Raw genomic sequence first — 14,973 nt, 5'->3', positions numbered from 1 at the left:
TTCAAGCAGTAGTTATCAAAAACAAAACTTTTAGGTGAAGAGAGAGCCCTTTTGACATGGAGCATGATTGACAGATGGTCTGGGACGAAGCTAGTTCCCAGCACAGTTCCCCCAACACATCGACGGAGAGACCCGATATTATAGTCTGGTCGGACACAGGAAAGATTGTGATTTAAGTAGAGTTGATGGTTGGCAATGAGAGTAACCAAGTAGGAACAAGCGCGTTATAACAAAGAGCTTATTCCTGGGCTTTATGGTGGAAAGCTCAGCTTTTTCCGTTAGAGGTTGGGTGTATAGGCTTCTGGCATCATACCTTACCAGCCATATTTTGGTGTGACTAAGAGAGTGAAGAAAGCAGTGTCCTCAAGTGTTCCTATGCAATTTAGTTAGCAAGAAAAAAAAGAAGTGGAGTCCCTGTTACAACATCCTACAAAGACCCACGGTTCTACCATCAACTGAGTGGGCTGACTGTTGGCCCTTGAAACATATTTAAAGCTACAATTGAAATCTCAATACATTTTCATAAAATAGATGCTATGAACATCTATCGGATGTCTATCTTGGTTTTCGCCAAAAATTTTTGCCGAAATATCTCCTGAAATGGATACATACCAGCCATGTTGGGCCGCAACCGCCATCATTTTGCCCAATACAGCTCTCATGTGAAAGCAGTTAGCACCCTTGGAAAAAGTATTAGTAATCCAGGGCTTTCCCTCAACGTTTATTTCTAGGTTCGAGTCTGGTAAATTTACCTCCTTTTGAACACCAAACGGATAGAACTGGTAGATACAATCCCTCAATGGGACACCAACATCGATGGGGAAATCAAGTAACCGAAGCGTATTCAAGTAGGTCAATGACAAGCAAGCATATTTACAGTTCATTGGGAAAGGATCTTTCCGAAAGAGAATAGGCTTTGTCAATCAAGCTACGGTACATGTCAATTGCGTATAGAGGAGTGTATCCACCTTTCCCAAAAACTTCCATAATCCTTGAAATACTTCTTCGTGCAACAATGGCTTCACTATCCGAGGAACACCAAGGAGTTCCATGTATTTTTATCTCATGGCTACCGTAATAATCCAGCTTTTCTTGGATAGAAAGACCAGCAGCAGTAATAGCCGTCTCCAAAGGCTCAAGAAGGTGGTTGCAGTTAATTAACCTCAACCTGTCCGTTTTAGCCAGGGACAGCATACAGAAATCATTTGGATGAGCAGTAAAAGTTGGATCGTATATGAAGAAGAAGCAGTCTGCAGTGTCTTTCAGATTAGTTGAAGTGATAAGTCTCCAGTTTACCTCACCCATCCTTCCCACTATACTGCAAACTGCTTTACGAGTATTTATTCTGTCCTCATTAGTCGAACCCCAGGTGCCTTTCAAAGTAATCTCATGCAGGATTTCGCCTGAAGACTGAACGTCCTTAGTTCCTGATACACCTTTGGCCCAAGCATCTTCAAGAGCTAGCATAACTGCTTGTTTTATATGCTCATCATGATGTAGAAGGACAAGTTTGTTGCCTCGCAGTCCACCACCAGGAGCAATACAGCAAACTCTAGATTTACCTCTGTTTTCATCAGATATTGCCTCCTTTGCAAAGAACCAAGTAGATTTGTCAGAATACATTGCTAAATCACTACTTGTAATCAGGTTATAGCATAGATTGTACATTTCCTCTAGGACACGTATGGCAAAAAACTTTCCGAGAGTAGCTCTTTTTTTACCCTTCCGAGGAACAAAAGTAAACTTATCCCCAACATGCATCTTTACAGTACCATAGTAATCTATGAGACGTCCTCGAGTGGATCCATATTTAGCCTCTATTTCCTGATCAAGTATAACAAGCATTTCTCTCACCTCCGGAGTCACATTCATGACTCTTATCTTTGAGTTGAAACATATTGAGATTGCAATATAGGAATCAGGGATTGCGGTCACAGATAACTTGGATGATTCGTTGTTGCCCATGTTACCTAAAAATAAATCGATTTTGACTTTTTGACACCACTTTGTTGAGTTGTTGGTCCAAATTTGGGAAAAGTTCTTATTTCTTAGTTTTGTAATCGCACTCCCATAAAATAAAAACCAGTGCGATTATGAAAAAAAATAAGTGGCCGTCAAATAGGTCAAATAGGTCAAATAGGTCAAAAGTGGTGTTATATACACCAATATTTATTATTTGATTGTATATTTAAACAAATTGCATACTCGTTTTTAGTGTCTCAGTGGGGTAGTACAAAATGAGTAAATAGTCAAGACCTACTGAGACTGTAACGACAATCAAATTGAAAAGGTTGAATAGAAGAAATATATTTGCTTGGCTGCAACTTGACAATCAAAACTAAAGAATGTGGCTTTGTTTAACTTAAGATTATTTTTAACAAAAGATGGTTAATTCCCTAAAAGGAATAAGAACGATCATGCCCGACCTGTCCGAGAGATAAACGTGTCATGACAGATGCTGAGCTTAATAATAGATAAAGAAATTAGTTGATTATCAATAATTTTGACCCAGGACTCTGTGACCGACTAATCTGACTTATATTATTATCTAACGTACACGGTGCCAACAGAGCTAGGTTAGGAGCAAACTCATTGTTGGATCTGGTAGTATTTGGACATGCTTACTTGTGCTTGTGTGCTTGTGTGCTTGTGACGTGCTTGTGTGCTGGTGTGCTTGTGGTGTGCTTGTGGTGTGCTTGTGACGTGCTTGTGCTAACAAAATAAAGGAAGATTACACCTCGGGAGCTGCTGAAGCTGAACTCAAGGACAACTCCTTATATGGGCATCACGTGTCACTACAAGGACAGTGCTGGTCAGTGAGCCATCTTCTTCAGTTTAAACAAACACGTTAAGTATTTCTTATTCGTTTAAGAAGTGGGGTCAGTGCAACATGAACAGGCACTATGCTTTGAGACAGCTTTATGCGCATCAATCATATCTTCTTATCTTGGATGGAAATGAGACATGAACAAATAATATTAATAAAAGAATCTTGCAATGGTAACGGACAGAAGTAAATAAGCACTGACGACATATATTCAGGCCCATCTACCTCGTTCTCCAAAATTATCGTTTTTCTGCAAAAACGACCATTCGTAACCTTTGTGAGTGGCGGTCAGACCCACACTAGCATACTTGTATCATTTACTTCTAAATCAAGTTTATTCGGATATATATTTATTTGTTGTGTATTGAATTGGTGATAAATAATAAAAATGTCTTTTCTCACTTAACATTTTTTCAAAATTGTGAAATGGAAAAAAATCACTAACAAATTCTTTTTTCTGGTCAGCAAAAGAATTATTGCTTGCCTCTCATGTTGGTTACATGCAAGGAACTGAAAATCTATTGGGATTTTTAATAATACACTAACATTTACTTTACTTATTTTACTTTTTATAGAATGATATGGGCATCGGAGCTTCAAAAGAACGAACTTTTGGCTTAAGCAATGAGGTATTGTAATGTTTCAATGTGAAGTATATATACATTTGAGTTTGTATATTTGAAATTGTCCTAAAATGTAGGACATTTAAAAAGATTTGATTCCATTTCCATGAAAGTTTTCTCCGGATATACAGCTTTCAGTAAATTGATTACGACTTGTGTCACTCTCACCGACCTCACTGATTCAGTCACAACCGTGAAATATTGGTGAAGGACAAGGCTTCTAGGAAATAAAACACTAATATTTGATTGTTCCAAATTAACAGTCAATACCCTGACTACGTACTATGATGTAATGCTTCATTTCATTGTTACTGATATTAATACCACTCTCTATCTGACAATGATCACTCAGAACCATCTACTGTACTCTCCAAAACTACTGGATCTGGAGCATGGTACGATCAGACACAGAGATAAGGAGCTAGTGGAGGAGGACAAGGAGGAAGAGGTCAGACAGGGATACTTCTACCATGCTCAACTTACTGACTGGGCAGATGGTAAGTGTGGCAGTTAGTGTGGCAGTTAGTGTGGCAGTTAGTGTGGCAGTTAGTGTGGCAGTTAGTGTGGTAGTTAGTGTGGCAGTTAGTGTGGCAGTTAGTGTGGCAGTTAGTGTGGTAGTTAGTGTGGCAGTTAGTGTGGTAGTTAGTGTGGCAGTTAGTGTGGCAGTTAGTGTGGCAGTTAGTGTGGCAGTTAGTGTGGCAGTTAGTGTGTCAGTTAGTGTGGCAGTTAGTGTGGCAGTTAGTGTGGCAGTTAGTGTGGCAGTTAGTGTGGTAGTAAGTGTGGCAGTTAGTGTGTCAGTTAGTGTGGCAGTTAGTGTGGCAGTTAGTGTGGCAGTTAGTGTGGCAGTCAGTGTGGCAGTTAGTGTGGCAGTTAGTGTGGCAGTTAGTGTTGCAGTTAGTGTGGCAGTTAGTGTGGCAGTTAGTGTGGCAGTTAGTGTGGCAGTTAGTGTGGCAGTTAGTGTGGCAGTTAGTGTGGCAGTTAGTGTGGCAGTTAGTGTGGCAGTTAGTGTGGCAGTTAGTGTGGCAGTTAGTGTGGCAGTTAGTGTGGTAGTTAGTGTGGCAGTTAGTGTGGCAGTTAGTGTGGCAGTTAGTGTGGCAGTTAGTGTGGCAGTTAGTGTGGCAGTTAGTGTGGTAGTTAGTGTGGCAGTTAGTGTGGCAGTTAGTGTGGCAGTTAGTGTGGCAGTTAGTGTGGCAGTTAGTGTGGCAGTTAGTGTGGCAGTTAGTGTGGCAGTTAGTGTGGCAGTTAGTGTGGCAGTTAGTGTGGCAGTTAGTGTGGCAGTTAGTGTGGTAGTTAGTGTGGCAGTTAGTGTGGCAGTTAGTGTGGCAGTTAGTGTGGCAGTTAGTGTGGCAGTTAGTGTGGCAGTTAGTGTGGCAGTTAGTGTGGCAGTTAGTGTGGCAGTTAGTGTGGCAGTTAGTGTGGCAGTTAGTGTGGCAGTTAGTGTGGCAGTTAGTGTGATAGTTAGTGTGATAGTTAGTGTGGCAGTTAGTGTGGCAGTTAGTGTGGCAGTCAGTGTGGCAGTCAGTGTGGCAGTTAGTGTGGCAGTTAGTGTGGCAGTTAGTGTGGCAGTTAGTGTAGCAGTTAGTGTGGCAGTTAGTGTGGTAGTAAGTGTGGCAGTTAGTGTGGCAGTTATTGTGGTAGTTAGTGTGGCAGTCAGTGTGGTAGTAAGTGTGGCAGTTAGTGTGGCAGTTAGTGTGGCAGTTAGTGTGGCAGTTAGTGTAGCAGTTAGTGTGGCAGTTAGTGTGGTAGTAAGTGTGGCAGTTAGTGTGGTAGTCAGTGTGGCAGTTAGTGTGGCAGTTAGTGTGGCAGTTAGTGTGGCAGTTAGTGTGGCAGTTAGTGTGATAGTTAGTGTGATAGTTAGTGTGGCAGTTAGTGTGGCAGTTAGTGTGGCAGTTAGTGTGGCAGTTAGTGTGGCAGTTAGTGTGGCAGTTAGTGTGGCAGTTAGTGTGGCAGTTAGTGTGGTAGTTAGTGTGGCAGTTAGTGTGGCAGTTAGTGTGGCAGTTAGTGTGGCAGTTAGTGTGGCAGTTAGTGTGATAGTTAGTGTGATAGTTAGTGTGGCAGTTAGTGTGGCAGTTAGTGTGGCAGTCAGTGTGGCAGTCAGTGTGGCAGTTAGTGTTGCAGTTAGTGTGGCAGTTAGTGTAGCAGTTAGTGTGGCAGTTAGTGTGGTAGTAAGTGTGGCAGTTAGTGTGGCAGTTAGTGTGGTAGTTAGTGTGGCAGTCAGTGTGGTAGTAAGTGTGGCAGTTAGTGTGGCAGTTATTGTGGCAGTTAGTGTGGCAGTTAGTGTGGCAGTTAGTGTAGCAGTTAGTGTGGCAGTTAGTGTGGTAGTAAGTGTGGCAGTTAGTGTGGTAGTCAGTGTGGCAGTTAGTGTGGCAGTTAGTGTGGCAGTTAGTGTGGCAGTTAGTGTGGCAGTTAGTGTGGCAGTTAGTGTGGCAGTTAGTGTGGCAGTTAGTGTGATAGTTAGTGTGATAGTTAGTGTGGCAGTTAGTGTAGCAGTTAGTGTGGCAGTTAGTGTGGCAGTTAGTGTGGCAGTTAGTGTGGCAGTTAGTGTGGCAGTTAGTGTGGCAGTTAGTGTGGCAGTTAGTGTGGCAGTTAGTGTGGCAGTTAGTGTGGCAGTTAGTGTGGCAGTTAGTGTGGCAGTTAGTGTGGTAGTTAGTGTGTCAGTTAGTGTGGCAGTTAGTGTGGTAGTTAGTGTGGCAGTTAGTGTGGCAGTTAGTGTGGTAGTTAGTGTGTCAGTTAGTGTTGCAGTTAGTGTGACAGTTAGTGTTCCAGTAAGTGTGCTAGTTTGTGTGCCAGTTAACGTTATCTTTAATAATGGATAAATAAAACAAATTTTCAACTTCTTCTATGCGACCTTTTTTTCCTTTAATTTTTTTGCTTGGTAAGAAACCAACTTATGTTTGTTTCAGAGAACTGTATAAAAGACTTTCAGAAGAAGATCATCGTAGAAAGTATGCAAACAGATCAGATGTTTTATGTTTACGCTAAAGGACTTGAGGTTTGACATGTTTTAATTAAGTATATTGCTTGGTGCTTATTTCAATTTCGTTAACAACTAAAGGGATTATAATGAATTAAAATCCTGTAATTTACCATTGTTAATATAAAATTTAAACTCGACAGTGTTTTATCTGAACATCCCAGGAATGAACTTAAATATCACAAAGTACTTGAAACTTATGCTTGAAAAAGATATTTGTATTAATATTAAAACAAAAATATAATAACTGAATTGCAAACGATCTTATATTGTCAAAAATAGTATACATCGAACAATTAAAAAATCATGAATACATAAAATTATGTAGAAAAATAATAAAAGAGTTCAACAAGCTATCTGGAACTGACAATACTTGAGCAGGTGTCATTACACGTGACATGTCCCCAAGGTACTAATCCTCGTCACAAGCCTGGTGACGTCACTAATCTTGGTGACGTCACACTCCCTCACGTGACATGTCCCGAAGGTACTAATCCTCCCCTTGGTGGTCACATATAGCTATTATATCCTCGTCACAAGCCTGGTGACGTCACTACTCCTGGTGACGTCACGTGAGGGAGTGTGACGTCACACTCCCTCACGTGACATGTCCCCAAGGTACTAATCCTCCCCTTGGTGATCACATATAGCTATTATATCCTCGTCACAAGCCTGGTGACGTCACTACTCCTGGTGACGTCACGTGAGGGAGTGTGACGTCACACTCCCTCACGTGACATGTCCCCAAAGTACTAATCCTTCCCTTGGTGGTCACATATAGCTATTATATCCTCGTCACAAGCCTGGTGACGTCACTACTCCTGGTGACGTCACGTGAGGGAGTGTGACGTCACACTCCCTCACGTGACATGTCCCCAAGGTACTAATCCTCCCCTTGGTGATCACATATAGCTACTATATCCTCGTCACAAGCCTGGTGACGTCACTACTCCTGGTGACGTCACGTGAGGGAATGTGACGTCACACTCCCTCACGTGACATGTCCCCAAAGTACTAATCTTTCCCTTGGTGGTCACATATAGCTATTATATCCTCGTCACAAGCCTGGTGACGTCACTACTCCTGGTGACGTCACGTGAGGGAATGTGACGTCACACTCCCTCACGTGACGTCACACTCCCTCACGTGACATGTCCCCAAAGTACTAATCCTTCCCTTGGTGGTCACATATAGCTATTATATCCTCGTCACAAGCCTGGTGACGTCACTACTCCTGGTGACGTCACGTGAGGGAGTGTGACGTCACACTCCCTCACGTGACATGTCCCCAAGGTACTAATCCTCCCCTTGGTGATCACATATAGCTACTATATCCTCGTCACAAGCCTGGTGACGTCACTACTCCTGGTGACGTCACGTGAGGGAGTGTGACGTCACCCTCCTTTACGTGACGTCACCCCAAGGTACTAATCCTCCCCTTGGTGATCACATATAGCTATTATATCCTCGTCACAAGCCCTCTTAGTACACACAACCGTCCCTCTCTGCGTACACCTACAAGTGTCACAATCATCTTTAAATGTGTCTCCTGCGCTGTACACCACTTCCTTGTAGTTACAGATAGTGACATTATCATCATCACAAGCCAGGCAGATAGCTGTCCCCTGCATAGTGCATAAACAAGTGTGGCAATCGTCATTAAACGTGTCCCCTGCGTTGTAAACTAATCCTTTGTGCTCACAAGAGACTACAAGTACATCATCATCATTAGCTACAGCACATGTAACAAATAGTGCTAAAATAAACATCTTCTTCATGTTGAATACCATGCTAGGGAGTTAAGTGGTAAAATAGTGGTAAAATAGTGGTAAAATAGTGGTAAAATAGGCTTTGGCAAAAAAACATGGGACGTTAAAATAATTGAAAAATCATGGGACGTTAAAATAATTGGCACAGCTTCTTTAAAAAGAAGAAGCAATAAAAGGGGTTTACAAAAACACTCTTGAGTATTGATGATAATGACGAAGAAAGGGAAGACATCCTTATATAATGTTATTAATGATGTTTTGGTTATTCGAGCTTTTCATTTAGAATTAAAACAAGATGGTCGTGTGTAAAACAACTTCCTCAGCATTTAACACAGCAGTTAACTAAAACAACAGATGGTTAGTGTGGCAGTTAGTGTGACGTCACACTCCCTCACGTGACGTCACCAGGCTTGAGACGTGTGTAAAACCTCAGCAGTTAAAACTAAGCCATAAAATTAAGAGGACTGTTTAACAAGTAACGTCGGAGAATGTGTTTACTTAAATTAGTAAGTAGGACACATGTTTCAGTCAGGCGGTTAAATTGTTATCTCGTACGAGTTTTTAATTCCATTGTCCGTCGTTGTTTAGTCATCAGATACCATGGTTTAATGGTTAGTAATATGTTATGTTCATATAATGCATAACAACCAGTTCGACATCATTAGGTGAAATAAAATCCAATGGAATGAAAACTAAATGTTATCACCTTCAGAGTGAAACTACAGACCATGGAATAGTGAAAGTGAAACCGAAACCGAAAGGATTGGGATACAGATGGAGGGGAGACAGCGAACATCGCTACTTCCGACTTCGTCTTAGCAAGATAAGAGGTGAGTTATGATTTTGACGATAGCATCACTTGTGTCCGAAAACTGCAGGTATATCGATTAAGTGTAAATTCTGAGAGGAGCTCATTATCATGATTAGGGATGACCCTTTAAATAACAGCCTAAATTATGGGTTTTGAGGTACATCAACACAAAATTCTGAATATAAGAAAAAGTTCAGACGATTGTCTATAGACCAGTTTTTGAATTTTGTAATTTTGATATTCAGAAGTAAAGTTACGACCCTCGAAAAATATTGATTTCATCATAAAATACACATAAAATTTCAAACACGCCAATAATTCTGACACCCTGCTGTAGACGCTGTTAAACACGACGTCATAACATAATAACCTACCAGATGTTTAGTATACATATCAGCGACAAGAGAAACGTTATTGTTGGTCGTGAGGAGAGTGAGGACTCCTCAAACTAAATTAAATTAATTCCTTCTGTAACGTCCTCAATAAATGTTATAGATTTGTAGTGTTTTAATGAGTTATATCTATATTATATTTTAAACTTGACGAAATTTCCCCGGCAACGGGGACATAGAAGAAAAAACACCGAAAATCGACCTCAAAATGACCCTCTGGTGATGCCAAACCCAGCTCGCAAATGGAGTTGAAACCTCGCCATTTTTAGCAGGGTTGTAGAAAAAGGATAGGAATAGGCTATAGCATTCTTAGAATTTTGATTTAGGCTTTAGATTTTTTATAATTAACGTCGGAAGTGAGGTAAAATAACCGTTAGAATAATGTCGTTATTTTAGCAAAGGTTTACTGCGCTGTTGCGTAGCAACGTTAAAATGCACGTGCGCGAGCAAAAACATCTTAACTACGCGCGTTGTTATGCTGTATGCTACGTCATAATTTCAAAACTAGCTCACATTTACGCTCACGCTATGACTTATATTCATAACTTTGGTTGTGATTGGTATTTTTTGATGCGGTAAAAAGTATCGTTTTGGGAATCCGAATACTAACAACGCTGTCGCCATTGTTAGATAAATTCCATTATGTCTACAGTATAACAGAGCTATATGATGAAGAGAAATTAAAACATAACTGATTTTTAAAATTTCCTCGAACAAAGCTTCCGACTAGCGGGTTTCTTCATGTGTAACATCAACAGAGGAACAAGCCTTTCAGATCTCCTATGCAATACGCATATTATCATCATAGATGAAGTTACGATGCTAAACAAAATGGTCATTGAGGCAGTCGATCGTACTCTCCAGGACATAAGGAAAGTGTGCAAACCATTCGGTGGGATACCTGTGGTAATGTCGGGGGACTTCAAACAGTGCCTCCCAATAGTTCCGGGTCAAGGTAGAAACGGTATTTCCTCATCCATACTGAAGAGATCCAGTCTAAGGATATCTTGGTGCTGTCAAGTCGGGGCAATATTGCAAAGAATCCCGTGTTCAAGGATTGTCTTCATAACTAGCTATTACTTATTTTCATAGCAATCAATTTTCATATAATAATTTCATATAATGATAATAATTTTGAATTAACGTTTTGTCAACCTACGTAAATATCCATTTATTAACCTATTTGATTTAGGATCTACGCTCAACTTCCCAAGTGTTGAGTCATTTGTCCAACCGGTACAGTGACTTCTTCCTATCTATTTATAGATATTAATCAATTGTTATATAATATTTTTATATAACGATAATAATAATAATTCTAACGTTTTTCCAACCTATATCCATTTATTCACATTTGTAACTCAGGTTAAATCTATACTCAACGTCCCAAGTGTTGAGTCATTTGATAGATTATGTCATTTTACCAATTTCATTCAGCACAAATTTCCTTTTTTATTTATCACAATTCTTTCATACGTAAAAACTTCAATTTGAACAGATCTATCAAATGAGACGATGAGGGACCTGACATTTACCGAAATGATTCAAATGTGTAATTCATATATTTTCAGTGAAGCAGGGTTCGGGAACTAAAGCATATTTGTTGGATTGTTTGACCATTGACTAGCGATGACCGATAAATTCGAACGATAAATTCGCTCCCTTATAGTGTCCTTTAATAAAATTTTCGACTACAGCGGATTTCAACGCGCGGTGTTATGCTGTATGCTACGTCAGAATTTCACAACTAGCTCACATTTACCCTCATGACGCTATATACCTATATATATTTATAACTTTGGTTGTGATTGAAATTTTTTGATGCGGTAAAAAGTATCGTTTTGGGGCTATATGATGAAGAGAAATTAAAACATAACTGATGCTTAAAATTTCCTCGAACAAAGCTTTCGACTAGCGGCGGGTTTCTAGTATAATATATGTGAATTGTGCTCCAAATTCGGACAAGAGTCGTCGATCTAAGGGGGGCAATTTTGGAGTCAAGTAAGAGTCACATATTACAATATTACATATTCATCATACTTACCACATTCAGGCCCTTCACACTTTGTTTCTGTCTAGTTCTAATGTACCGTCACAATAATGAATTTAATATATGTTGTCCTTTAAATATATCATATATAATATTATGTTTACCATTTGACGTGAGAGATTAAAATGTTTGAATTATTTGTAAGGCGATTGCTTTCTTAAAATGAAGTCTGACGATAATTTGCTCTACAGATAATGAGGAAAGTGACAGTGAGTCAGAGGAACTCCAGGGATACGACACTGTGTACAGGTACTGTTTCTATAGCAACTGGGTTACTCACATTCACAGCTATCACTTTATCTTATTTAGAGGGAACACCATTTTCGGTCACATATAAAATGAAGAGCTCGTGTAGCGCGCATAAACTTGTTTATAATACAAGTTTCTGTCTCTTTCATTCAGTCTAGTGTTTCGGAGACGCGCGTTTAAGACCCTCGCTGCATGTCTTTGATTGACTGGCAGTATTATTACTGCCTATTACTTACTATAATATTGCCGCCTATTAATTACTGTATTATATATATACTGATATTAGATATTATTATCGTCTATTAACGATTTTAAAATATTATTTGGTTCTTGCAACCTCGTTTGATCTACAGATCCGAGTATGTTACTCTATGCTCTGGTCATCTGTATCAGATTACTGTGGGCTCTTTTCCATATTCCGGACCTTTATACTAACAAATAAGTGATGCCCCCTTCTTTTCAGGATACACCCGAAAGAGGATATGTTCGCTGAATCGCTCTCATTTATTTTGTCTCTAAAACTACTCATTCCTGAAGACAGAATCCATATAATCTACAAGACTTGCAAGCTGGAGTGAGTTATCCAATATCCACTTTACTTCTCATACCTAATCTCTTGATAGTGGTTTTAGTTGTCAATCCATTATATTGTTTATTGACTCTAGAGCTGTCAGCTTCAATTCCAAATTAATTGCCATAAGAATGCAGATACACATAAAACTAATACATTATTCAATGCTACAGTTCTTAATTGTAAATTAATATAATACTAAATTTTTCAGGCCAAGCAAAAACTTGAAGGAACTGTCACCAAACTATTTCAACTCAAAGCTGGAACTTAAGATGTTAACTGATGTTGAAATAGTGAAGAATAATTATGATACCGACGAAATCCCTCCTAAATCACCAATACCGGGACCTGCTTTTGAAACTAATAGTAGTGAAAGCAAGATCATCGTAGCTTCTCCAACCCGCGACATCACCTCTCCAACTCGCAACATCACATCTCCAACCCGCGACATCACATCTCCAACCCGCGACATCACATCTCCAACCCGCGACATCACATCTCCAACTCGCGACATCACATCTCCAACCCGCGACATCACATCTCCAACCCGCGACACCATATCTCCAACCCGCGACATCACATCTCCAACCCGCGATATCCCCTCTCCAACCCGCAACATCACCTCTCCAACCCGCGACATCACCTCTCCAACCCGCGACATCACCTCTCCAACCAGCGACGTCTCATCTCCAGTGCGTGATGTCTCATCTCCAGTCCGTGATGTCTCATCTCCAGTCCGTGATGTAACGTCTCCAGTCCGTAATGTAACGTCTCCAGTCCGTGATGTAACGTCTCCAGTCCGTGATGTCTCATCTCCAGTACGTGATGTCTCATCTCCAGTCCGTGATGTCTCATCTCCAGTCTGTGATGTCTCATCTCCAGTCCGTGATGTCTCATCTCCAGTCCGTGATGTCTCATCTCCAGTCCGTGATGTCTCATCTCCAGTCTGTGATGTAACATCTCCAGTACGTGATGTCTCATCTCCAGTCCGTGATGTCTCATCTCCAGTCCGTGATGTCTCATCTCCAGTCCGTGATGTCTCATCTCCAGTCCGTGATGTCTCATCTCCAGTCCGTGATGTCTCATCTCTAGTACGTGATGTCTCATCTCCAGTCCGTGATGTCCCATCTCCAGTCTGTGATGTAACATCTCCAGTACGTGATGTCTCATCTCCAGTCCGTGATGTCTCATCTCCAGTCCGTGATGTCTCATCTCTAGTACGTGATGTCTCATCTCCAGTCCGTGATGTCCCATCTCCAGTCCGTGATGTCCCATCTCCAGTCCGTGATGTAACATCTCCAGTCCGTGATGTCTCATCTCCAGTCCGTGATGTCCCATCTCCAGTCCGTGATGTAACATCTCCAGTCCGTGATGTCTCATCTCCAGTCCGTGATGTCTCATCTCCAGTCCGTGATGTCTCATCTCTAGTACGTGATGTCTCATCTCCAGTCCGTGATGTCTCATCTCCAGTCCGTGATGTCCCATCTCCAGTCCGTGATGTAACATCTCCAGTCCGTGATGTCTCATCTCCAGTCCGTGATGTCTCATCTCCAGTCCGTGATGTCTCATCTCCAGTCCGTGATGTCTCATCTCCAGTCCGTGATGTCTCATCTCCAGTCCGTGATGTCTCATCTCCAGTCCGTGATGTCTCATCTCCAGTCCGTGATGTCTCATCTCCAGTCCGTAATGTCACGGCGAGTGCCAACAGTTTTGGTGGACTCCCCGGTGCCATCGAAGATTAGAAATTATAGATAACACAAGAACGTGTAATAAAATACATGATTGCTAGAATTCCATTTTATCAATTGCGGAATTTGTACACAATTACATATACAATATTATGTACATGGTACACTAGTATATAAGTACATAATAGTGTATATAAGTATATAAGTATAATTATATAAGTAGTACACAGTATATAATCTTTGTAAAATCCGGATTGGAGTATTGTTTATGAGTTGTAATGTATTCTGTGTAAAATTATATTTATCCCGGTTACTGCGACAAGTAAAAATGCTCTTATTAGGGAAAAGGAGTTTACTCGACGTTTCAATGTAACTACATCGTATTCATGATCTCAAATTATTTGTTATATAGTACTAGTAGTGTTGAATAAATGAAAGTATTAAAAATATAGTTTAAGGGGGCCGGGGGGGTCTTCATCAAAATTATCTCGAAATCGACTTTATAGTTGTTTCTGATAGAGGGGAGTGATATCTATCAGCTGCTTTTGGTCCCATGGAAAAATATTGTTCCTAGCCGAAATTATCGCCGGTCTAAGGTCAGCGCTTATGTGTAATTGTATTGCGCGAGCGATTTTCAATCGCAAATTCTGAAAATCAAGTCTAAAAATCTATCTTCTCCCACATTTTTTGAGCAATCACCCTGAAACTTTCAGGATATGTTCTAGGGACCATTTAGAAGAGATTGATCAAAATTTTGAGATAGGCCTTTAAAAAATTTTTATTCAATTTTGAAAATCTTTGACCTCGTTATTTTACGATTTTTTGAGGTCCAAGATTTTCAAAATTGAATAAAAAATTTTTAAAGGCCTATCTCAAAATTTTGTATGATCAATCTCTTCTAAATGGTCCCTAGAACATATCCTTAAAGTTTCAGGGTGATTGCTCAAAAAATGTGGGAGAAGATAGATTTCTAGACTCGATTTTCAGAATTTGCGATTGAAAATCGCTCGCGCAATACA

At 40.4% G+C, this 14,973-nt stretch overlaps 1 protein-coding gene across 1 annotated transcript; it reads left to right on the top strand.

The window, feature by feature from the left end:
* The first annotated feature begins 3,393 nt into the window (after positions 1–3,393).
* On the top strand, positions 3,394–14,336 carry LOC134821975 (microtubule-associated protein 4-like). The gene is made up of 7 exons (XM_063832810.1): positions 3,394–3,456; positions 3,803–3,947; positions 6,354–6,442; positions 8,906–9,023; positions 11,638–11,695; positions 12,159–12,269; positions 12,478–14,336. The coding sequence occupies exons 1-7, from the start codon at positions 3,409–3,411 to the stop codon at positions 14,006–14,008; spliced, it is 2,100 nt and encodes a 699-aa protein (XP_063688880.1). The 5' UTR covers positions 3,394–3,408; the 3' UTR covers positions 14,009–14,336.
* Positions 14,337–14,973: the final 637 nt, after the last annotated feature.

This window comes from Bolinopsis microptera, chromosome 10, assembly GCF_026151205.1.
Source record: "Bolinopsis microptera isolate Bmic1 chromosome 10, MBARI_Bmic_1.0, whole genome shotgun sequence".
Taxonomy (NCBI): Eukaryota; Metazoa; Ctenophora; class Tentaculata; order Lobata; family Bolinopsidae; genus Bolinopsis; species Bolinopsis microptera.
Note: the sequence above shows the minus strand (reverse complement) of the source record. Positions and strands in the feature narration are given on the sequence as shown.